This window comes from Molothrus aeneus, chromosome 3, assembly GCF_037042795.1.
Source record: "Molothrus aeneus isolate 106 chromosome 3, BPBGC_Maene_1.0, whole genome shotgun sequence".
NCBI lineage: Eukaryota > Metazoa > Chordata > Aves > Passeriformes > Icteridae > Molothrus > Molothrus aeneus.
Genome location: NC_089648.1, coordinates 56,805,505 through 56,831,353, shown reverse-complemented (window position 1 = coordinate 56,831,353; position 25,849 = coordinate 56,805,505). Strand labels below are relative to the sequence as shown.

The 25,849-nt window shown below is 40.1% G+C and overlaps 1 protein-coding gene across 1 annotated transcript in view; it reads right to left on the bottom strand.

Moving 5' to 3' along the window:
* SGK1 (serum/glucocorticoid regulated kinase 1) overlaps positions 1–15,334 on the bottom strand; it is a 69,802-nt gene extending 54,468 nt beyond the window's left edge. Inside the window, exon 1 of the mRNA XM_066546990.1 lies at positions 14,765–15,334. Within this exon, the coding sequence (XP_066403087.1) occupies positions 14,765–14,833 (69 nt within the window). The 5' untranslated portion in view covers positions 14,834–15,334. The remainder of the gene's footprint in view (positions 1–14,764) is intronic.
* Positions 15,335–25,849: the final 10,515 nt, after the last annotated feature.

The following is a 25,849-nucleotide window of genomic DNA, read 5'->3' as shown; positions in this document are numbered from 1 at the left end:
GAGAAGTGCAGGGAATCACCATGTTCCTCACAGGAGCCCCAGCACACTTCAGTATTGCAGGGGAATATACAGCATCTGGCAGAAATCAGATCTATCCAAGGGAAGGCACAGCAAATATTTAAGTACTTGTTGTTGTCATCACTTGCAATGTTAACACATCAAGTAAATAAGGCAGATTTTCATGATCTTAAGTGTGAATGACATGTCTCTGGGCCACAGAAGAAAGTCAGCAAAGGCAAAATTCTTAAAAAAATACATGTCAACATGTGACTGCATTCAGGCACTAATCCCAAAAGCTGATGGGTACCAAAACGACTCCCAAAACGAATCCCAAAACGATGGGTACCAAAAAGAAATCTGGAATCCTCTAAATATGGGTCTAAATATTTCTGCTGAGCAAGTTGTAAATCATGTAGTTCAAGGCATGAAGAGCAGCAGAAAAGTTAGGCACACCAGTATTGCAAATAGCCACTGTTAATGGGCACAGTGCAAACTGCCTCGTTGGTTTTCCTGTTCCAGTAAATGGGAAAGCTCTTGCCAGCTCCAGTAGTGCAGGAGAAAGTTTGTAAAACCCACGTCTCACATTAATACCTAAATTAACTTTTGCTGTGCCCTTACACTGATTTTTGTAATGTGGCACCAAAAAATTCTAAACAACTGAATAGGCACCACTTTTAGGATTTTCCTCTTTTGCTTCCTCCCATGTTGTCCTTATAACAATTGTTAGTGTCATGGGATTCTTCTCTCTGTGAATAAATAAATAACTGATGTGTTGGAATCAGGTAAGAGCTCTTGGATCAATTGCAAGCACTGATGGCACTTGTTACTACACGAGATGGGACAATAGATTCATTGTCCCTTCTGGTGTATAAACACCCTCTGCGTATTATGTCAAAGAGCAAAACAAAACAAAATGGGGTTTATTGTGTATGTGCAAGTGTAATCTTTCCAGGCTACCAAGTTAAAAGTGCTTTTCATCTAGATCAAATAAAAACAACACAAACAATACAACCCGAAATCCTATCCAGTCTGAGGCTGCTTGCTGGTACCTTCCCTTCTCTATTCTATGTTTTATGTGAGCAATGCCAATTGTCAGTAAGCCTAGGCAACATTTATTTTAACTCCTGCTTTGATAAACACCCCATCCCTCATCTATTAGTCAAAGCCTCAAATCAGTCTGCAGGGTACTGTGAGCATCTGATCCGGGCACAGGAGCATCTGATCCGGGCACAGGAATGCATGCTTGGATGTGAATGGCAGCAAAGGTAGGTGAATGAAAAAATTCCAGGCAAAACAAAGATACCTCAGTGTATATTTTCTCCATCTCAGTTTCCTGATGCAATGGTTATTTTGCATCCTTCAGTAATCTGGGCTGAAATAGCCCAGCATTATAAAGTTTAACTGCAGTGCAAGAATAATGACTGCAGTGGCAGAGCATTATGGATGACTGGTTACAGCACCAAGTCCCATTCAGTAGTCATCCTTAACTATTCAAAAGCTTCATACTGTCAGAGCAGGGAAGCATATTTTGTGTGGCCTGAAATTAATAACTTCCCTATTTCAAATTTGAGCCTAACTCTACACTTCACTAATCTCCTTTAGATCTGGCAGAAGGTGACCCTTCTAATTTATTACATAACTTTGCACAGCATCCTAATTTTTTGTCAATCTTCAAAGCAACCAGGACCACTAGATGAGCTGATTTAGGATGCCTGGTCCTTCTGGCCCTGTGAGAGAGACATGCCAAAATATTCATAGGGCTGTGAGACAGACCATACACCTTAGAAAGCTGCAGTATTCCCAGAGGGGTTCCCAGTGAAAGATGGCAGTAATTTTTTACAGCAGGGACCTTTGCTGTGCAAGCCCGTGTGTAGAGTGGCATGGCAGTGCCATGGGGGACTTGCCACAGCCTTGGTCAAGCCCCACTTGAGCACTCTGGGGTGGTCCTGTCATCTATCAGACTGGGTAACACAGACAGGCAAATGTCCTTACTTTTCTTTTCCAAGTCAAAGGAGATACTGAGTAATAGAATCACAGAATAGGTTTGGGTTGGAACAAACCTTAAAGATCCTCCAGTTCTCAGCCCTCTGCCATGGGCAGGGACACCTTACACTTGACTAGGTTGCTTAAAGTCCCATGCCACTCAAATTAGCCATTTCTAAATGGCATCCCAGCTGAGATGCAGTGTGCAAAACACCAATAAATTTCTATCAGGATCTAAAAGATTGTTTTATTCCAAACCATACAAGAACTTATGACTTAAAAAACCATCATCAGCAGGGACTTAAGCTAGGAGGAGGATTTATAGTTCAAGTGTTTTGACAAATTAATTCATTGCCAAATGCGACCAATTCTTATAAGATCATTCACTGATTTTCATCACTGATTTTTTCCCCACTAGGATGATAAATTTAACTTATGGAAAGCAGACCACTTGATACATACTCTGTCACTGTAGGAGAACATATGGTCCTGAATAATTTGAAAATAAAACATACATCGTTGTCTAGCAATTGCACAGACTGAAAGTAAACGTCCTTGATAAGAGACTCTTTTGAGGTTAAAATCTGTTGATTAATGATTCAAAATTTTCTGTTCATGATATTCTTTAGATATATGTAATAAAATCTTAGCTCAGGCTATCTGAAAGATGGACCAAATGTTTATAGCATTTCCTGCTCCAAAAGCTGCCAGCAACATTTATTTATAATCCCATGAGGAGAAAACTATTATTTTCTAGATACATTTCAATCTACTCTGAAATCTGCTTGAATTTCACCAAGTTTCCCATCACTCTGTGGTGACTAGATGCCTCCTCCATTTGAGAAATAGGTCTTACAAGTTCTCCTTGGAGAGGGGGAAATGACTCAGTGCTTCAAAAACAAAACAGCAAACACAAGATGAGCTAACAAATCTGAAACCCCATCCCAATGCAATTTCATCACCTATAAAACTGCAGCTGTTTCAATTTGTGAAGCTAAGCAGTTTCTCCTGCACCTGTCAAACCTGCCTGGCATTTCAATAAATTTTTCCATGTGTTGTTTTTGCTCCTGCTTTAAAATAGCTGGAGAAATATGGTTTTAAGAAGGGCTAAGTACAGACAAAAAGTACAGTTAATCGGAGTAAAACCACAATTTCAAACTGCCAGTCAAAACCAGTCATTCATATGTATTAAAGAAATAAGTGTTCTTAAGTGAAAAACATAGTAACAGATGCAAACCAGACGCACTCAAAAAGTATGAAACAAGGGAGGCTTTCTTTCTGCCCTTTACATTATTTCCTTTCTTAGCTTAGTATTTTTCCAGGGGCACATTCACACACGCAAGAAACATATTATCCAGCATTTATTCCTTGTGGTCTTTACTTTATTTACAAGATGAAGGCAATAAAGACCTTTGTTTTAGAAACACAAGCTGAAGTGTAAGTCACCAATGCTGACTTATCAGCTTGTGGGTTGGAGTCTCCCACATGTGTAGGTTGTTAGTTTTGGGAAGATTGTGACTGAAGCAGATTGTTTTGAGTCTCTTATTCCATATGCTTTGTTATGTGTAGATTTTCTTTTGCTTAACTCTTGCAAATAAAAAATAAATATTCTGAAGTCATTTTGGGCAAAAGCTACTGAAAGCTAGCACATTTTTCCTCTGAGAATGCCAACATTTTTTGAGGTTTCAATGCCAAGCAGGTTAAACAATAATTATGACATCAGAGAAAATATTAAAAATATCCTGCAAGTAGGATAATTTACATGGTTTCAATTTGGTGTGCAAATCCTTTTGCAGGACTGCTAGTCACCAATATAAATTACTGTGTCAAAGAATAAGTGAAATGGAGAAAGCAAATAGAAATTGAAGAAGACACGTAGAAGGAGATAATACCTGAGACAGGTTTTTAAATGGACTGAATACTTTTCCTAGTATTGTGACCATGAAATAAAGGAAATCAGATTTCAGCCTAGCATTGTGGACTTGGCGGATAACTTCTTCACTAAAGACAGTTTTTGGAAAAGCAGCAAATGCACCAATCTCAGCTCCTTTCCATCCTTGCAAATCATTTCTGTCATTGGCAGAGCACCTGGTCATGTGGCACACCTGCTTTTGATTCACTTGGTAGGGCAGGTGAACCAATTTTTAGGTGGCATACCTACAATGGAGAAACCCAGTGTGGTTGTCTGGATCCCATATAAACACACAAATGTGCAAAGATATTTAGGTGCAGAAGCTGCTGGGGTTTTCCAAGGCTCACACAAGTTACTCCAAGGGCTTCACAAAGCACACTGCTAGGCTGGGCTCTCTAGCAGCTTGCAATGAGAAGCAGCAATCTCTCCTTTCAGCTCTGTATGGGCTTATTCAGTAAACAGGCTACTATGTGGGAAAGGTCCAGGTTGGTTTGCCCTTGGAGAGAAAAAAGGGAGAAGTATGATGAACAGAAGAAATTTGTTGAAAAGAAGATGATTTATTTACATATTTAACTTCTGGACCACTGCCAGTGTGCTTGGAACTGCACAGAAAGAGAACCTCATGAGGCTTGTCTCATATCTAATTACAGCTCTTTCAGGCTTAGTATATATGGAGTAATTGGGGAATGGAATGAACAATCTCAGAGTAGCTCTGACCTTTTTTCCCTTCAACAGTTCTTAATTAATCTTAAATAGAGAAGGAAATAATTTATTTAGTCCAAGCAAGATATCCCAGACCTTTGCTCTCTTATCACTGTACAAAAGAAAAAAATGCAGTACAGAAGAAGAGACATAAAAAAATAAAGGAACTTTTGAATCTGAAATGAGACCTCTTTCTCTCACAGGGAGCTGATGGAAGGTGCATGCATGGACACCATAGGCTTAGGAGAGAATGGACACTAATGAATGCTTCTTTCTGACAGGGTGAATCAAATCTTACAATCTCCTTATCAAAAAAATACATCTCCCATCTCCACCACGTGCATTGTAACTCCTGATGTTAGGCATTGGGGAGACGCTGTCAAACTGAAATGCAGGAGCTAAAAGAGAAGTTTCAGGGCCAAGATAATGAAGAGAGACTCTAGATTCCATCCTGATGACTGTGTTTCTTCTTGTCTCTCCACCTCTCTAAAGGTCTTGGTAGTGTTAAATATGTCTTTGGATGATAGCTGGATCTTTAGAATGCCCATCTAGAGATGCTAAGCATTTGAGCAGCATTCATGTTCATCTGTTTTTTGGGAGTTCAAGACCATCCCTGACTAGTAGTGCTAAATAAAAAGGCTTGGTAATTAATTAACTTTGTATGCCAGTGTCTGAGATGAACAAGAAATCAGTGTGAAGTCAGTGATATTGCTGTATAAAGGGTTAGGGTGTCCATGGAGCAGGAGAGAAGATGACATGGAGCCAGAATGCAAACTGAGCACAAAACCTGGAGGCACAGCAGCTGTGGTTTTAATCAAACCTCCAGTCTGCTGGCATAAGAAGAAAAGGTCACGCTACAGAGCTAAAGGTTGCTTTGGTTTGTATTTCACGGGCTGTCCTCCTCCAACATTACCTTCCATTATCTTCTCTTCACATGAGTTTTCTTTATATCACAGCCTAACAGTCAGAAAGGTTTTACACAGGGGACTCCCACAGTCACTTTGTTCCTATAGGATAGAGTTTTAGTCCAACACTCTAACCAGAAAAGTTGATACTACAATGGCTGTCTTTGCAAGGAGCCCTCCTTTGGGACCCTTAAGGAATGCGGGATCGAAAGTTTTGCATGAATCAGAGTGTGTCAAACAATGTCAATGTGCTTCAAAATGTCATTAATTTTAAAGCTAGAAATAAATTATCATTATTCAAATTCCAACCTACTTACAGTTTAGGCCATTAAAGCTCAACAGTCTTTCATTAGAATAATGCAGGGATCTTTTCAGAAAAGAAAAGATACTGAAAGAACTGTATATTTTTTTCACTAATCTTAATTAATTAGCTTGGAAAGAATTTCAAGCCATTTTATGGACCTATTCTTTGGTAAATTTTTGCAATACATCTAAATTTGTATTGTTGACCTGCAGTTCAAGCATTTTTCTTAATAACCTTTTTCACTTATTTGTGCTACACACTTGCAAACTTTTAACAGCCCCAGTTAAAAGCATACATGTGAACTGACTGAAGCAAGACAAATATCTAATAAAAACAGAGCACAAAATAAAATAAAAGATGTCTTTCCCATTAGAAGTACAAAAGCCCCCAGCTGTTCCCCAATCAGTCATATAAAAATAATTTTGATGGCAACAGTAGTCAGTGATTTTGACTATCTTATTTGTGTCCATGAAGTCTCAATTGAGATTTGAAGTATTTAGGTGCTGTCAGTGTCCTTTTCTCTATCCTGAGGAGCTTGCAATCTAGACAGCTGGCCAAATGATGCTTCTTGATCTAGTTGAGGTAGATTCCCAGGTCATATGTTACACAGGAGCCTGAGTTGCAATGAGTTTGTTTTCCTGTGTACTTTTAGCACCCAGTACTGGTGTGAGGAATCTCCTTAAAAATTCCTCCTGGAAAGGTCCCAGCCCACAGGGATGCTGAAAGAGTGCTGATCTGGGTAGGCGCAAATTGAGCCTTTCCAGAGTAGGAGCCCCAGGGTCATGTTCCATCCCCATATCACACCTGTAGTCAGCTGGCAGTGGGGCAGTGAACGCAGGGTTCCCATTCCTCCTTTTGAATATTGAGTGTTTTCAGAAAAGTTCTAATATGCACTGCCTGACTGACAGAGATTTTTACCTTGTGTAGTCCTCTGGATCTTTTCAGAAGACAACTGAACGCCCATGGCATTGTTTGCACAGTGTACAAATATATGTGTGGCCCTGAAGAGCACAAGCAGACAGGTTGTTGGCATCTGAAAAAGCAGCCCCTTGACTACTGAGCTGCAGCATCTGCCTGTACACACAGCTTCACTGGAGCTGGGACATTAAACAATTTGCTGCTGCTGGTGGTGGACACCAAACCAACATCAGTGCACACCTACAGCAAAAAGAGGCTGTCCCCATGCCTTGCACAGCTCACCATCCATGCTACTGATGTTATGCAGAAACTTGGTTATTAGGGTTTTCTTGCGGGAGACACAAAAGCAGTGAAATAAGTGCTGGATTATGGAGCACAGCAGGCTCCAGTCTCAGGCTGTCCCCTCTCCAGCCATTTCTGATGGGCCACAGTATGAGAACAGGCTTGGTCATGCTGCAAGACACTTATAAGACAAACGTGCCCCTTGGCACTCTTGACTTTGCAGGGCAGGCAGAATCTCAATTTGTGACGCTTTTTCCTTTTGCAATCTTTTAATGAGCTGAGTAGACTGGAAATAATAGCTTGTCAACTTTACACAGTATCTAGCATCTTCTGATGCCACTGCCATGTCAGCAAGAATGTATTAAACACTTCTGACTACTTGAAAAAAATTATTTTGGTGCTGCTGCTGTTAAGCTGCTTAAAATGCTTGCATAAATTTCAGCCACACAAACCCAAGCAGATGTTTGCTGTTGCTCTTTCAAGGAAAGGAAATTATTATTTTAGTGGTGAAAACTTAGAGTAAAGGTCAGGAAAGAAAGAATAACTGTTGTCTTGTATATAACTGCTGTCTTGTATATGAGTTTGTCTAACTGACTGAGTTGCCAATTTTCTCTTTGTGCACCTATCTGTGAAATGGGTATGATTATTCTACCTTGTAAGGATATTTTGAGTCTTGGTTAATTGCTTGTGAGCTGATCTGGAAATCTCTCAGTACAGTCTTCAATAAACATTAAGATTTATTGCTTTTCGAGCTACTGTTTTCTTACTCCCTATATTTAATAGTCTTGCCATAAAAGCAACTGTTGTAAATAACAACCACTAGCAATTATTTTGTGATAACGTGCTATTTAAAAAAAACCAAAACGTTCTGTGTTATTGATTTGATTTTGCAACACAGTTTTGTTGTTTTAGGTTTTGCTTGGCTTTCCACTGCCTTAGCATCTCCATTTACATATTTTTCTGCAGAGATGGTTCCTGTCCTGTTTTCTTCTTCTTTACATCAGCCAATTTGGTAGAAAGATATAAGCTTTCCCCTTGCTTTCAATTCTCTGATTACTTTCTCTATGGACACAACCCTTGACCTCCCCTGAGCTTGTAACCCTCATCAAAGCCATGTCTTTAATTAGCAGATAGAATAACATATACACAGAGTTGCTTCAAACTCATAGTCCTTCCCAGTCCCTGCAGCTCATATTTATCAATCTCCCCATTTGGCAGAGGAATCACATTGATTTTTCATCAGACACAGCTGTCTCCTTTCTTAGTATCTCAGTTTGCATCACCAGTTACCACACAGCTAAGGGTGTCCAAAACCCTCTGTGCTGTTCTTCTTACTGACATTTTCTGGCATCACAATGTTTTTCAGACAATTTGGATGTTTAGACTAAGGGGAAATGATACTGAGGCTGCTGAGCTGAGTTATGAGAGCAGTGACAACATTGTGTCTGGGGCAGAATTGCTCTAAGAATTTGACTCCACACTCTGTGGCATTTAAAACACTGTCAATATGCACTTGGCAGAAGACTGGGAGATCTCACAGCTGGCCCTTCCCCAAAAAGAAGCCATGCTCAGCTCTGAAGGCATGTAATGAAGGCAGACCAAAGCACTCTTCAGGTTCAAGCAATATCTAATCTGATCTTGAAAGGAATGAGCCAGAGCAGGCTCTCAAAGGAACCTACCCCCATCGCTATTTGATTTTAGTGATGGTGGATAATGAGGACCTGAAAGCGGTAAAAGAGCTGAGAGCATGTTTGGAAAAAATCTAGTCAGAATCTGAAATTTAAAAAAAAAATAGAGAAGTCCATTTTTCAGAAAGAGTGAGGTAAGATAAAGAGTAAATCTTTAAATGAATTCTGTGCTCTGAGTTTTCCAGGAGGAGAATGATGTACAGCATAGAAGAAAAAAACTTATGGGACTGTGTGAACAGAAACAAAACTATCACATCTGAAGGGAGAGCAAATTTTAAAAAGTTCAGTAGAAAATGAGATAACATGCAACATGAATTTACCAGTATGCCAAACTTGCCTGATGTCTTCCTTTGATGAGGTAAATGTGGATAATCTAATCCATATGGTCTTTGGTAACACAGTAACAGTGATAACCCAGGGGAAATAAGTTAAAATGGAGAATAAGAATAGTCTTACAAATATAATCATGGGCTAAAGGAGCAAGCTAAAAGTGTATTGTCAAGAGGAACATTACTACTGGAGATGGATTTGATACAGAACCTAGGCTTGTGCTCAGAAAATTTGCCAGTGACACATAGATCTGCATAGCAAAAGAGGACTAGACTGGGGGGAAAAGAGTGGGAGGGAGGCTGAGATCCCATGAGAAAGAACTTTGAAAGAGGACTGTTTAGATGCTTTGGTAACCCCAAAGAGATCTCTTGGCCAGCAAATATGACAGCTGCCTCTGTCTGCTAGTGTTACTGGGCAAGGGAAAGGAAGTTGTTGTCTAAAGGAAGTTGTCTTCTTTAGCCTAGACAAATAAAGCTGAAAGAAGAAATGACTGCTCTCTATAAATACAGCACTGGTTGTATAGATGAGGGAAGGGCACGATCTATATAAGTTATTGCTTTGTGTTAGTAAAAAAGCAAATGGGAATAAATTGGTCATGTGTAAAACTAGGCTGAAAATGAAAGGAGAATTTCTAAATTTTCAAGCAGAGCGGTTTTTTTCAAAACTGGAAGAGAACTGGGCAGCTTCAAGCATTAGCTTGACAAATTTGTGATAGGAATTACAGGAGATGTGTTTAGGAAAGAAGATCAAGCTTAAGTTTAAGGAGTATGGATGTGCTTTCTAGTATTACATTTTTTATGAGAGAGAATGGAAGAGGTTAAAGGAAGGAGAAATGAATAAGAAATAACATTTTCCTCTCTCTTGATATGTTTTCTTTCTTTCCTTTTCTCTCATTCTGCTGTCCTTCCTCTATTCTTCCCTATTTCTTTTTCCTTTTCCTTCCCTTTACCTTTTGAATTTATCAATTTTATTCCAAGCTATTATACTTTAGTTTTAACAGCACTTTCATATTTTAGTTTTGAACAAGGGACTCACAGATACTTTCTTTTCCAGATGTTGCTAGTTTTGTCTCATAAGTCTTTTCCTGTATGCTAGCTGAAAACCAAAATATTAGCTATGTGATACCAACCCAAAGCTCATCTTGGTTTAATGGGAAGACAGAACAAAACATTTTTTTTAATTGAAAACAAGTACTGCAGAAAGCAATCCCCCCACAGCACAATCTACCAGAGGGACCATAATCTGTAGGAACTCAGCTGGAAGCACTTCATTCAAGGGCTTTCTGTGTCACTAAATTATTGTCGCCCTAAAAATGGCACTCAGGTAATTCTGCAGTCCCCTCAGCCATGTGTTGCCTTGGGCTCCAGTGCAGTCTGGGCTGTCATCTTCATGCACGATGATGTTTACGGCTTGGTCTTTTCAGCTCGTGTATGGGGAAAGCTGCTGGTATGTAGTGCCATAAAATATCAACAGAGAGAGGAGCAGAACATGGCTTCCACAAACTGCTTGTTTGGAAAAACTGCATAGAAACAAAGGTTGCTATTTTCTCTTCATTCTTGCGCGTTCACTTTGGCTTGACCTAAATTGCTAATTAATGTAAATTTTCTCAGTGAAAAAGGATTATGGATATTCTTTCTCTTATCAGGTTTCAGACTAGCAAATCCTTAATCCCTGCAATAAATTTCTTCTCTAAGACATGCCCTGTTTCTTTTTTTTTTTCCTTTTATGGAAGACAGCTATTTCTTTTCCCATTTATCAGTCATTTATCTTCTTCACATTTTGAATAAATTTGTATTTGGTCTTGGTCCATACCTAAGAGGATAAAGAATTTCCATATTCGCTGAGGTTACCATATCATGAGCACAGTATTTAAGTGGCAGGGACGCTTCCTCATCACCTACCCTGGTATAACCATGTTGGTTTGGGTTGTGATATATGACATGTTGTTTTGATATGAAGGAGGTTGTATAATGTAAAATACTATCCAAGATCTTCATAAGGTGGGCCAATGCAACAGAAGAGGCAGTGCAAATACCAAACACCCACTTGCCAAAAAACATCTGGCAGGGATGGCAGTAGGTGAAAATGAAAGGCCCCTCTGCCCTGGGATATCCCTTGGCCAAAGAGGAATAGCATATTTGTAGGGTTACCTCATTCAGTGATCTTTTGAACTGGGAGCATCCTGCTGTGTGGGCAATCCTGCACAGCTCTGAAGGGTGAGACCTGCAAGCTCCTCACAACAGAAGGATGTGACTTCTGCCAATTAACAAACCATTTTTATTTAACTTTGGGAAAGTCAGGCTGCTGCTGGTATATGAAAAAAAAGAGATTTCCCAGCCATTTATAGTAAAAGATGTTTCAGGGTTATAAATATGGCTATCCAGTATGCAATGTCAGTGGACAAGGAAAAGGATGGTAGTAAAAATGAAGGTAATTGTGTGCCATCAGATGACAATGTCTTTCAACCTCCCAGCCTTGTCAGGAGGTAATCCTTTTATGCCATGGCCCAATATTATTTGAACAATGGTGTTTATAATTAATCTTCATTGGATTAACTTCAGATTTCCCCCTTGTACCTATATATGGCCCATCTTCTTCTCTCCCCTTCTCTTTTTCAATTTGTGCTATCTTTAATTAAAACCCAATATTTAACCATTAAAACTTCTGATTCTTGGCACAATTACTTGTTACACCTCTTGCAATGAATAAAAGACAGGCATTGTAAATCCATTGGTTTTCTCCAAGCTGCACCCATTTTAAGTGGTTGAAGTCCCTATTTTGTTGTTCCAACCCCACCAGAAGTGAGTGCTACAGGCTATTCTGCAAAACAAATAGTTTCTATTTCCCTTTTTATTTTCATTAAGTGTGCTGCTCTTTAATTTCAGCCTTTCCTTCCTGTTCTCTGACCTCTGGACATGATTAGTCCATACCCTCAATCATCTGACACAGCAGGTAGCATCCCAGAGGGGCAGTACTTTGTAATCAGAGAATAAGCCAGGCTTAAAAAAAAAATCTGTTCCTCAAATTCAAATCAACGTTTGAATGCACTTTCAGCGTAGTCTAAATCCACACATCTCTGCCAGTCCTTTCTGCACTCTTGGACACAGCAACAAACAGGATTGCAATTTAATGAGGGCATAAGGCTCAATGGGAAATGACACCAATGAAGATTCATCTGACACTTTCTTCCGAAAAAAATCTAACTGAGTTGAAAAAACAGCAGCATTTCCCAAAATTTACTCTACGTTGATTTGGATTTTTTAGAATTAGACTTGGAAAGCACCTCTACTAGGAATGTGTACTTTTGAGGAGACAGACACAGTGATTTCAAACTGGAGAGATCCAAGCCCCATCCCTTGTTTCATCACAGACCCTGTGATCTGGTGATCTGGGAGAAGCCTGTGCAGTACCCAGATAACAAATATCCTTCTCTGGGTTTCAGGCATCTGTCAGTAAGGAGGGATAGCAGCACTTCACCCAGCAGCCAGGGCTGCTGGGCTCTGCAGTGCAAGGGCTGCCTCCCACTCTGGATGGATGGAGGATTCATCCACTGGGGTGCTGCTTAGGGAGCACTGGTGCTGTGGGGATGCAAACCATCAAATAGCTCCACCACACACTACACTCAGACCAAGAAACCTTGCAAGTGTGCTTCTGTACATGCAAGATTCTGGTGGTTGTTCAGCCAGAGTGTCCAGATCACTGGCAGAGGACCAAATCAACTCTTGAACCATCTCTCCCTGTTCTCCCAGCAGTTAACATGTGACATGTCACCAGTCCAGCAAATACAAGAAATATTTCTGGGAGCCAGCAATATGTTATGAGTGTGTAGCTTTTTTTGTTTGTGTATGTTTCAAACACTGGTATTGGACAATGGAGATTTTCTGCAAGGAAGGTAAGAGAGGTAAGAGAAACATCAATGAACACATATATCTCTTATCAGAAAAGTATAGGGAGAGAATTCCCTTCTTCATTTATCTAAATTGGTTTTACTGATTTTGGCTATCTTCATCACAGCAGCAAAAAGGCAACATCTGTTAATACGAAAACCTTCAGAAACCAAAGGCAGCTATTTGTCCTGTTCCACTGTCCAGGACTGTATCAGCATGCCAGTTTCTTCAATTAACAATCTCTTTCAACAGAAAATTCACTGATTATCAGTGTAGGTCTGGGAAAAAACCACAAATAAAAATATTCCCTTGTTCTAGAACAAAATTAGGTAGAGGTTTCCAATGATAACTTCTCAGTGGCTCTAAACAGATAGAAGACAGTTACCAATACAGGAACCTTATACAGGAATTGTAAGCCAGTTACTTTCCTCTTTAATAATACAATTATAGTAAAACCTTCAAGCAGTTATAAAAAAAACAAACAGATAACCTTGCTGGTATGCTGAGTACCAGACATACATGTGCCAATAGTAATGTACTTAAATGAGAAGCGTGTTGGGATGAGAACCATTTTTATGGGCTGAATTTATGTGCTCTTTGAGTTATCAGTCTGAGGCTTCTACAAACCACCTTGGAAACAACAATTGTTGGCTAACACTGCATCTTTTTTCCTCTGAGTGACCCAGCTAGTATTTTCTACATCTGCCCTTAAATGTGGCATCTTGGTGCCTGAAAGGGTTTGACCCCAGCTTACAAATTAGTTACTGGTGTAGGCTTCATTTTTTTTTTTTTTTACCTGAAGGGTTAAAAGGACTGACCATATTCTTGGCATAATGGAGAGAGAGAGAGAATGAATGGGGATGAATGAATGAATGAATTAATGAGTGAATGGAGCAGCTTATCTGCTCCTACTCCAGTCTGTTTAAAGAGAGGGTTGTCCTTTTAATCACTCAGGAAATCCTTTCCACTGTGCAGTCCCTGCTAACAATCTCTTTCTGATGCTTTGCTTCTGCTGTCTGGGTCTACTCAGATTTATCCAGAATACCTGTCCTGCTGCCACATGGAAATGACTTTGTTTCTCAAGTTAAATAAAGAGTGTGCAGTATTGTCACTAGAAAAGAGTCAAAGAAACAGAAACGACTTAGCTAAAGTGATGAGACAGAGTTACACCTGCATTTCTTCGAGGAAATCATCAAATAAAAGGCATAGCAAATATTTTCTAAATCCTGATATATCTAAGTTAAAGATTATAAAAGAAAATCAAATTCAGGTGTAGCTCAGTCTTACTCTTCTCTCCTGCATGAATTCTGATTACAGGCAAATTACAAGCTGTGAAGTATTTTCCTGAGCTCGCAAATGCTTCTTTGTTCTCTTTTCCCCCCTACTTTGTGAGATGATGAATGGATGAGGGTAATGCTACACTTCAGGAAAGTAAATGAAAGGTGTGGAGGGAGTCATAACCCTAGGTGGATGTAGAGGAGCGAGTCAGAGACAAGCTGCAACATCCCTGCACTCTGCTTTGGAGTGCATCATCCCAGCCTGAATAGCTGCCTGTATTGCGTCAAGCCCTGGGGTCAGCTGTGACAGAGACACACATTCCACAGCAAAGAGTGCTGATGTAATGCCTTTGGAGCCCCCAGCCTCGTCCCCCTGCCCTGCTCCTCTTCACCTACACTGCTATTGCCCTTGCTCTTCAGTAGAACTGCCCATGCCATGGGCTCCGTAAAGTAGGAGACCAATGTAAAGCACTTTCCTTCTTCAATGACTTTCTCTCTGCTCTGACTAAGTAAGAACTGCAGCAATAATAAAAGAAATAGAAAAAAAAAAAAGAAAGGATTAAAGGAAAATCTTACCCTCTTTTTAAAAAACTGAAAGGCTGAGCACTTCTTGACTGGAAATCCATTCATGTCTTTGTTGACCATTTTCCACAGTGAAGGGTACACAGTGATAGATCCAGTGTGCCAGTGTGGCACTTGCTCAGTGCATCTGTTTTCCTCTGTATTCTTTCAGCTGATGAAGGCAGAGCAGGGCAGGAGGCTCACCGGCACGGCTCAGGCAGCTGTCCTTTACACATTCATCCTCCTGTACCAGCTACTGCAGCAGCAGCAGCAGCAGCAGCAGCAGTGGCAGCAGCAGCAGCCTTTCCCAGCGTTCAGATGCAGCTCTCTATTAGCTTCTTAAAACCATCCCCTAAATACATATACTCCTGTAAAATCGCTTGACAGCTCTCAGATCAGAGGCAGCAGAGCTCAGGCTAAGTGGGGCTCACATAAACCCGGGTCCATCCATCCTGTGAGAGTTACTGGTGCCACATGCTGTACAAGCACAGAGGACACCGTGCTCAATTTGCTATTCTCCTTCTTCAGGTGGTGAGAGTCACTGCTGCTTGAGATGAGAGCTGGTTTTGATTGTGCAAATTTCAGTGGGAGCTGCAGTTCAGCAACAGCAGAGAGAGAGAGAGAGAGGGAGGGAGGGGAAGCGGGGTGGGGGGGAAGGAGAGAGAGAGAGAGAGAGAGAGAGGGAGAGATGCACAGGCAGAGCAGCCGAACACAAATAACCATACAAAGGATAGTAGGAAGGCTCAGGGAAAGAAGTGCTGAAAGGCAATATCTTTCCCCTGGGAGAGTGACAGGGGTAGCTGTCATTTTATATGTGAACAGTCTTTGAGTAAGACAAAACGAAACACAGGTCAATTTAAGAAAATGTTTTTCCTGTGTTGTTCTGATTTAAACAGTGGTACTTTGGAAAAAAGCCCATCCAATGATCAATGCCATACTGGGTTATGTGACAGGACATGCTGTAGAGAGTTCAATGAGCTTAAAGGAAACCCACAGTTCCTATAAAGTACATTTTTTATATATGGTGCAAATAAATGTGAACCAAGCAGACACAGACACATTTGTCCAGATATTTCCGTAGAAACATGGATATATAGCTTTTAAAACCCAAAGGGTTTTTTCATTTGAAATAGGACTGAAAGAATCTTGAAAAGGCACCATTTTTAGCTTTCTTTTTATTAAATTCAATTGAGTTAAATGTCACCAAGTCCAGTGAATCCAATAATATGTGTTTAACTAAACTGTAAAGTATATTTTAATTAAGCTACATTTTCTAGAAAGGTTTGGAAAATAAAATAGTGTTTTCATGACCTCCTATCAGCCTATGTTCCAGGTTAATGAAAATCAGTTTCAAGAAAGCACCTAATTTCTAATATTGATCTGGCTTCTCATTCAAGCCATAACTTCCAAGACTGGTCAGCCCAGTAATATAAAGAATATTTTATATATATATATATATATATATATATATATGTATATATATATGAGAGGATACTGCTCTAATGTAAATCATCTCTATGTTTAGGTAAATAGACTGAGCATTTCACATTTTTCAGTGGAAGCCATTTTCAGTAGTCTTTGAAGATATTGTGTCACTCTTCCCTGTCCCTTTTATCTCCTCTTTTGAAGATCCTTTAACAATAAGAGCTGTATATCCTATTCCAGTGCAAGGTTCCCCTTATTGCATGTAGAGAGGTGAAACTATGAACATACATCTACTACCATGGCTGTTCCCCAGAGTATCTCACAGGTCTTTGGACCTGTGCAACTCCCTGGAGACCCCAGCCAGAGCAGACTGTAGGCTATGACCTTTTTACAAGTCAACCACATGTATTTCCCAACTCTGTACCTTTAGCTCTCCATCACTGTTTATAAACAATTTGGCTGCACTCATCTTAGACTTGGAATTTCTTAAGGACATAGTATCACAGCATTCATTCAAAACCTCTTTTCCTCATACCTATTTCTCCATTTTTCCCTTTTTTCCCCCATCCTTTTCCATCCTTTTTCTGTCCTTTCCTGTCCTTTTCTGTCTTTCCCCTTTGTCTTTAATTGCAGTAGTCACAGCAGTCCCATAATAGTCTGAGAAATATTTCTTGGGCTCGGGTTAAAAATTCTGGTTAAAATTATGAGGGGAAAGTACAGCCTGATCCCAGGTCACAAATGAAGACACTCATTGGGAAGCTACAGTTTTTGTCCAAGCAGCACAAAAGACATATCTTGATTTTGGATGTTCTTACAGGACTGTCTGAAGCAAGGGGCTGAAAAGCCAATATCTCATCAGAATTGTTTCACTTTATATAACTAATTGTCACTGGAGCAAGGACAGAGGGAATTTTCCACTCTGCTCCTCTGTCTGGGACTAATGGATTTTGCCAAGAAGCAATTCAGCCCAGCCCTTGAAAACCAATCAGCAATTCAGAGTGCCCAGCTAGAGGGACATGGAGGAGATTTTTAGAAAATATGAAATTCTCAATATGCCTCTGCCAGGCTTCCCTGAAGTGAGCACCACCCTCCTCCACCTTGCAGCCACTCCCTCAGTCTCACTGATCTCTCATTAATCCTCTGCTGTGCTTTAGAGCTGCCAGAGCTATATTCTGGTGCTTACACATGGAAATGTAGACAATGGCGAGTGCCCAATTTCTACTGGTGGTGTCTCTCACTATTCTGAGCACCATGTGCTTTGTTGGCTAATATGAAATGCAAGAAAATGATTGTCAAAAGAATGATTTTCATTCAGGCAAACCAGGAAGCTTGCTATGCACGTACATTTATTTTTGAGATCTTTGATCTATTCAGCCACAGCTTTGATCTGTCTCTCAGCCACAGATATGTCTCCTGCAGGCACTGCCTTCTCTTTCACAAAAGCATTTGTGTTGTCTCTACCTCCTCCATAAGATTTCCAGGCTGCTGACTGAAACGCCATTCTCCTTCCAGCCTCCTAAACGCGGCACCCTGCAGGCTGCCGGGGGTGGGGACTGCCCCTGTGAGGATATCTCATGAGTCCTGGTGCCAGGGCCTTGACCTCCAGACCTTTTTTTCTGTTTATTTTCTTTGGGTGTTTGCCTCTTTTCAGCTGAACAAACTATGCACTTATGTTAATTTCCATTAGAGAGAAAAAACTCCAGCTGCTTTTAAAGTAGCCTGATAGTTTCAAAGTACTGTAGGAGTTATTTTTCAATGCAGGTGTATTGCTGCAAGGGGAATGACCTAGGACACTATTCCTGAATCACAGAGAGCCCTCCTTGGCCTCTTCAAGATATCTATATTTTGATTAGAATTCTTCTCAGTGGAAATCCTGTTGGCTCTGTGGCCTCCAAGGAGTTTATTTGCAAACATTTTTTTTTTACTACAGGTATCAGAGTGCAACGCAGTGTCTGCAGAGCTTGTGTCTAGCATAGGAGATCAAAATTCTAAAAGAGGAGGAAAAGAGGAATACCACATATTTGTTTTTACACCAGAATCCAAAGATTTAAAGCCAGAGATATTTTTACAAGAAAAAGTGTTTTACTTTTTTTATGATGCAAAAAGCATGGCTTCATAATTAAACTTAAATGAGCATAAAACTCCATGTTCACTGCATTAAACTTTAATAAAAAGCATAAAAATTGAGTAGGAAAATAAGGATTTCAGCCAAGACAACCCACTCAGCTGTGTTTTATTGTGATTGTCACGAAACATCAAGGGCTTTCATCAGCTTGGTGGACTGCCAGATATACCAAACACTTTAAACAAGTCCTGCAGGTACTTCATGCTTTAACAGCCTTTACTGTTCCCATTAAATTGCATATATTCCCCCAGTGATAAAATGAGTTTTTTATTAGGGCAGTCAGGAGAGAAATACACATATATTCCAGCTACAGAATTTTGGAGAACTGCAAAACACATGGTAGCATTTGAATCGCTGTGAGGCAGCCCCACAGGGAGAGCATGAAGGTGGTTTTCTTGAAGATCTTCTTGAATAAATAATATAACCTTTGACTGACATAATATGCAAAGGACACTAAGCCTGGACCAGAATTCTCATTCTCTTATTATGCCTCTTATGAACACAGCATACCAATAATTTGCCTTGCTTTTAAATGCTTACAAGTGTAATGTCACAGATAACAGGTGGTAAATCAATCCAGGGTTTATCATGGAACAAGTAGATTACATTGACGAGTTTAATTAGCTGCGACCTTAACAGACTAAAACTTTTTCTCCCACTGACTAAGATGAATGCTCAGTATGAAGTCACAGTTTTTAGTATCACAGTCACAGTTTTTAGTATCACAGCCTTTTTTGTGGTTCCCTCTGCTGTGCTTTCAAAGTTCCTTACATCTCTGGCAGGGGCCAAAACCACATGTGACAAATCACTTCTAGAATGTCATGGGTTCTTACACAGCTGCTCAGTCTGTGAGTGCTGCTTCCCTCACTTCCTTTGTGGGCAGGGAAAGGTGGATAGCGTCCAACACCCATGACTGGTATTTTACCTTGGTATCCAATGATGAAGAAAGGCACAGCTCGTTTACCAGAGTACCTCAGGACCAGCTCAGAAAGTAAGAACAATAACTGAAGATAGCAGAATGGGGGTTTGAACATTTTCTATGTCCAGAAATGTCTAGTTGAGTGTCTGTATGGCTTTCATCTCAGCTGTGCCTTAGAGCAGTTCTTGACACTTCTGTGGTTGCTCCTCTAGCTTTGGCCTTGTCAACATCTGCCTTGGAATCCTGTTGTGTGGACACTACCCTTGGGCCAGCTCTCAAATGTTCTTCATCTTGTATTGCTCACAAGCCTCACTTGTTCCCCAGTTTCTACTTGTATTTGCCAACCCTGCCCTGATCATATGCAGCTCAAGACCTCATGGACTGCATGGTGCAGCTTGTCAGCCAAATTTCCCCACAGTTCTTCCTCTGTGCTTGCTCTGTTCTCTCCCAGTCACTGTGAGGAATGGGGGGCACTGAGTGACACGGCAACAACCCCAACAAACGACCACCACATTCACACATCAGAAGTTAAAGCTGGAGATACAATGCCTAGCAATAAAAGACTGACATTGATAAAATTGTTGGGAAGAAAGAAAAGCATTTTAGCACTTTGGAAGATTGCTCAAAACTAGCACTAGTTTTTTAGGGAAAAACTAAGATCAGGATCCTAGGGAAGTTATGGTACTTTCCTGAAGTAAGATAACACAGTATTGTAGGAAGACAGAAGAAAGTGGGTAGAGGTGTTTCCTCAGCTGGGAGAAAAGAAGGATGAAGATCCTTCTGCACAGTGCTGTCCAGAAATATGGCACAGCTAGAGCTGGGCCCTGCCAGAGCACTCCAGTCTTTCCTTCACCTGACCCACTTGATTATACCCAGTCTTTCACAGCTTTTGCTGGTTGAATAGAAAAGGAAATCTAGCTCCTCCCCTAGCACTTCAAACTTCTTAAAAATGGCTTACAACACTTTCTATTCATACACAATATCAGAAGCAATTTGAAGGTCTGATGGTCTGAAATCCTTCCAGGCCTGGAAGCAATTGTTCCATATTTCATAGGGGAGCCGAAATCCCCTTCTGTCCAGCTGTATGTAGTTCCCATTTCTAGCCTACAGAGAGCAGGGGATATAAAACCTATTCCACAGGAAGAAAACATCAATCTATATCCTATAGGCCACAAAACAATCACCAGAAAATAATGAACTTTGCTTGCTGCTGACCTGAGCAGAATTCAAACTGCGAAAATTTCCATGTCCAAGATCAGTCAGCTTAGCTAAAGTGCCTAAGTGAGTTTAATTTTTGCATACTTGACTTTCACTGTTTGATTATTTCAGGCATCTCATTTCCTCGAGTATTACTTAGAGGAGGAATGAAAATAAAATGATACATGAAACCATGAAATGAAATAAAACTGACATTCACAAAAGAGAGAGAGGGGAGATCTGGTTCTAAAGCAAGCAAAATTTCACTGGAATAGACAGTAATGCTTTGTTTATGCCAGGACTCTGTTTTTCCCAGAGAAGTCCAATATAGAAAAAAAAAAGAAAACAGGATAGAGGAAGGTCATCATTATTACTGTAGGCCCTTAATTAGATTTCCTAACTGTATCTTGATTGATCTGTAAGGTTTTTAGAGATAGGGAGCCAAAAAGCATTACGGGGGGGAGGAAATCAAATTTTATGGAAACCCTACTGAGTCAATAATTTTCCCTGGCTTCTTTTTTCAGTCCTTGAAGCTATTCACAAAGCAAAACCTCCCTCCAAGCCCAGCAGTGCCTTCACAGCAGTAAGTGCCAGAGTTGGAGCCAGGGCTGAATGAGCTCTCTGTGCCACTGTCCCTGAGCTCTCCCTGCTTCACCCACGGCACCCAGGCCACTGCTGGCCCTGGCCTTGGCACAGCACTCCTGTGCCACAGCCCAGCAGCACTGGGATTTTCCCAGCTGCCTGCAAGCTGCTTCTGGGTGTGTTATCCCAGACAACAGATAGAGCTTGTCAGGTAGAAGGAAACCTGCAGTGAAGAAAAGCCCCTGCAAAATACCTTCACAAATGACAAATAAGAAACCCATTAAAACTAAAATAAAGGTCTCACCATGAGAATATTTCACTTACGGCCCTTGCTGTCCACCAGGATAGGGCTGTGTCATAACATTTACAGAGATAGGGATTATGAACCATACGGCAAGTGGACAAAATTGGTAAAGGTCCAAGCTGGGACAGATTTAAACAAATCCATGGTGTTTTGAGAGTGACTTAGCAGCTGCCATGGACTGAAATCCAGGACTGAAAATCACTAGTAATACCTAGCTACCCACTGAAGACTTCGACTCAATCCTCCACCACTGACAACTGAAATGTGGAATCATTACTGGATTTAGATGACATTACAAATAAACATGCATTGTGGAGGATGTTGTCATTTTGTAAGGATTTGGGAGTCTAAGCTTCCTACTGCAGGTTCATTCAAATACATGCATTTTGTTTAAAAATGAAAAAACAATCACATCTAGGACACACACTTCTCTAGGACATTTGCCACTGCTGTCAGGGTGGAGATACTGTTCATTTTCCTCAGCAGGCTCAGCATGCATGCTTGAGTTCTCATGCTGTGGAAATCTGCTCACTCTGACTAGCAGGTGGGGAAATGAATTACAGCTACCATCCCTCCAGGCAAAAAAAAAAATCTATTGGTTGTCACAGCAGTTAGGTGTGAGCTCTCATTGTCCTTCACTTTTGGAGGAATTCTTTTTGTCTGCAGATCAGCTGCTATTACTATCTACTTACTTTCCAGGTTGTTGTTTTATCTCAGCTGCCTTTTTCAGTCATATCACAGAGCCTTTAGACACAAATTGTACTGGATTTCCTAACCAAACCCAGTGATTGCCACCCTCAGCTTTAGCTCCCTCTCCCTAGCCAGATGGCCCTTGTGGGAGTACCTCCTTGTGGGAGTCCCCTTTTTGATTCCTCTTCACCTATTCTAGGTCAGGGCCTCCACACTCCCTAAACTATAGAAATTTCCCTCTGTTTCTTTAAAAAAACAATTCAGTAGAATGGAAGTTTTCCAGCTACTTCAGTCAAGTAAATAACTACATTTAATTTGGCACCTGAAATTCCTTTGTTTCACTCTGCCTTGCCATGTAGAAGCAGAAGAAAGACACGATGATACAAAATCAACATTTTGTAGACAATAGTATGTAGTCCATCTAAAATGGTCTGGCTTATGACTCTCTGGCACAGGGCTGAGAAAAAGATTCTGATGTTACCAACATCAACTTAGAAATATTCTGAAGAAACCTGATCTCTCAAAAGTATCAGATGAGTCACAATTACTCATTCTCTCCTTCAGCTGGCTGGGGAAAGGGACTCAGAGAAATAGCTTATTAATGCTGGCTCATAATACCTAACAATTTCAGCAACCCACGTGCGGTACAGTTACAGTAGCTGTCATGCAGGGGAGACAGAGCCAAGATCCACTCAGTCTCCATTGCTTCTCTCCCAAACTTGCAGCTCTACCATTTCCCTTCACAGTCAGAGCCAAGGTATGAGCTGTCTGTGTAGGAGTGTTTGCAAGTGGTATTTCTCCAAGGCAGTGTAACACTGACACATTCTGATAAGCCACATCATCATCCATCCCTGCAAAAGGGCAACTGAGGATAGCTGATTTTTGCATTTTAGCTCCAGAGCTGCCAAACAATCTCTGCCTGCTTGTAAGACCTGGGCTAAACAGTGGTGGGGTCAAAAAGAGCGTGTGACACATTCTCAGGAGGAAAGGGGGATAAGTTGCCTGTCCAGAAGACTGTGCTTTTGGTGGTTAGAAGACAAAAGAGGCTTGTATCAGAAAATATTTTTGTACAGGCCATTTGAAAACATCCAGGTAACTTTACGACTGTATCACTCAATTCTATTTTCACAGTAAACTCTGCTATAGCAAAACTCCCTTTATAGCAAGGCAAATTAAAGTCACTAATTGTTTCATATGTTCAATGTGGGAATTGCAGTTTCATTTATAATGAAACTTTGATTACACTGTAATTGTTCTAGCAGAAAAATTTTCCATTTTCTGAATCTTCTGCTGTGTTTTCAGACTCTGTCTGTGTCTGCAGTAATTTTTATATTTCTTGACTAACATTGTATAATCAGACATCTTTAGGCTTCCCCAGAACTGTGGTTCATATTGCCTGATTTTGAAATTCTGGAAAAACTCAATGGAAACACTCCTCTTTAGTGGGAAAAACGAACAGAAATGCAGTGTTTTGGATAGCCTGGTAAGTCCTGAACATTCTGTGCAGAATCCCAGAGGAAATACCAACTCATGCTTTTTACTTTACTTGAAAGTATTCTGCACTTGACATGTCCTCTAGTGCTTTTCCTGTAACAGAAAGCCACTCTTCCCTTCCAGAAGGTGCTTCCTTGACTTCCTACCAGAGTTTACTTAGTAATTGCCTACAAAATGTGAGCATGCCTGCACTGAACATCTGGAATGAGAAGGCATCATTGAAAAGACCTTCACAAGCTTGTTCCCAAGGTAACTAAATACATGAATGACATTCCTTGTGACCTTCTCCCCACTGTAATATGTTCTGCTTCACGCTCATCCATAAAGATCACCTCCAGGTGGTTATTGGCATAACTTCAAATGTTACAGTTGTTGGTATTTCTCCTATATGTTTGTACTGGTGAAAGAGCGGTTTAGGACTCTGAACTGTTTGTAGAAGGGATCCAATTTTCTTGGATTTCTATGTCCAGTGCCTACAAGTCTGAGAGCTTCATAGAATAATACATAGTAATAAGTGATGTTTATCACTTCTGCTTCCTTTACAGCCTTTCCAATGTCCTCTCCAATTTCAGAGGAATATTGTAGCTATCAGGTGGCATAGGAGGGGAACCCCTTTTAGTTCATTAGAAACCCAAGGGCAATTACACATTTTACAGTGAAGGAAGAAGTATTTCTAATTGATGTCAATAGACATGGGCATGAAAGTGACTGACAACAATGTGCAATTGTGGGCCAAAGCAGGGGGACTTGCAGCTGAGACCAAGGGTGTTATTTCTGTGTCACTGATACCAGGACTGAACTGTGAAGTGAATATTCACATCACTAGAGTGAGAAGTATTCAATTTCCTCAAGATAAACTCTCTGTAGTCTGAAAGTGTGAAGAAAATGTGTCAGGCCACTTTCTGGGTATCCTTTTCTGAAAATGAAACAGGTTTTCAAGATATGAGAAAATTAACACCCTAGATAAAGCTGTTTCGCCAGATGACTTCAGCCTTTTCATATTAAACACTCTTCCACAATAAGACTTGAATTCTTCTGAGTAACAGTTGTGGGCCTCAGCAGTAATGTCCTTTAGCACTTAGCTGGCTTTACTAATGAATTTTTATGTGTGACATACCTCTGGGTGAGAAAGCTACTATATGAACCATTGAAAAATGGAACCATTTTAACCGGGATTACGTAGAGGCTTTTCCTATGCTTCCATTTGATAGATACTAATGACATGTTCTACTCCTCGTGTTATAAATTGTCCATGTGACACAGTCATTCACTTCTAAATATTTGAGTTCTGTGCTGAACAAAATATGTCACTGTTTTAGATCTCAGTGCTCTCAACTAGAGAAACTGGTACTTCTAAAAGTCTATTCATCCCTACATAGGATTTGCAATCTTCTGAAAATCTCAATGATGGAAGTCTGATGCCATTAAAAATCTGTCTTCAAATTTCTTCTTGTGATTTGTGTTTTATTCTGAAGGTTCTTTGTTAGTCTTACATTTGCCTCCTTGAAATTTCAGTAATTCAGCATATGCAGAGGCTGAATTAGAGTAAATACATCTGCATCTTTCAGTATGTCTCCAAGTACCAGGTAGGCTAAGGAAATCCTTTGATCAGTTACAATAAATGTCTTGGTTTAGATAATGTTGAAAATATCCATTAACAAATAACATTAGTGCTGAGATACCTACCATAATGGATTATGTCCAACTGTATTCTTGATCAAACATGGAGACATCTGATGATGCTGGAAAAATATAATAAGCAAATTTGATTTTAATATATGATAAACAAAATTAACATATGGAAAATGATTCAGATAATACTTTAGGAACCTAAAGAGAATTCCTATTATATTATAATGTCATATGTCAGGCAGTGCCATGAAAAGAAAGAAAGGTAAAACTAATTAGAGCATTTCCAGTAAAAAGCACTTTTCATTACAAAGTTCCATATGTCAAAACAGAAGATATTCACAGAAGGCGGTTGGTTTTAGTAAGTCCCATGGTAATTTAAATTGAAATTGTCAAAATACCTCTTTTTGGTTCTTTAAAGCAAAAGTCTTCTTTTCTGACACATTATTTTTTTTTCTGCAGCAATTTTCATTACTGTATCATGAAAAGGTTTAAAAAATAAAAATCAGTTATCAGGAAAAAAAAGTAATGTTTTGACTAAAACAGTCTTTTTTATTGTTATAACATCACACAGAATTTCTTTTCCTTTTCTTTTTGTCCTGAGTGAGCTTAGAAATCTCAAAAATTCCAGTAGATCAGAGACCTGCTTTGCATTCAGCTCTTGCACAGATGTCAACATTTGATTGTCTCAGCATACTGTACCATTGGTTTTAGTTAGGAGTCCTGAGGCAATGT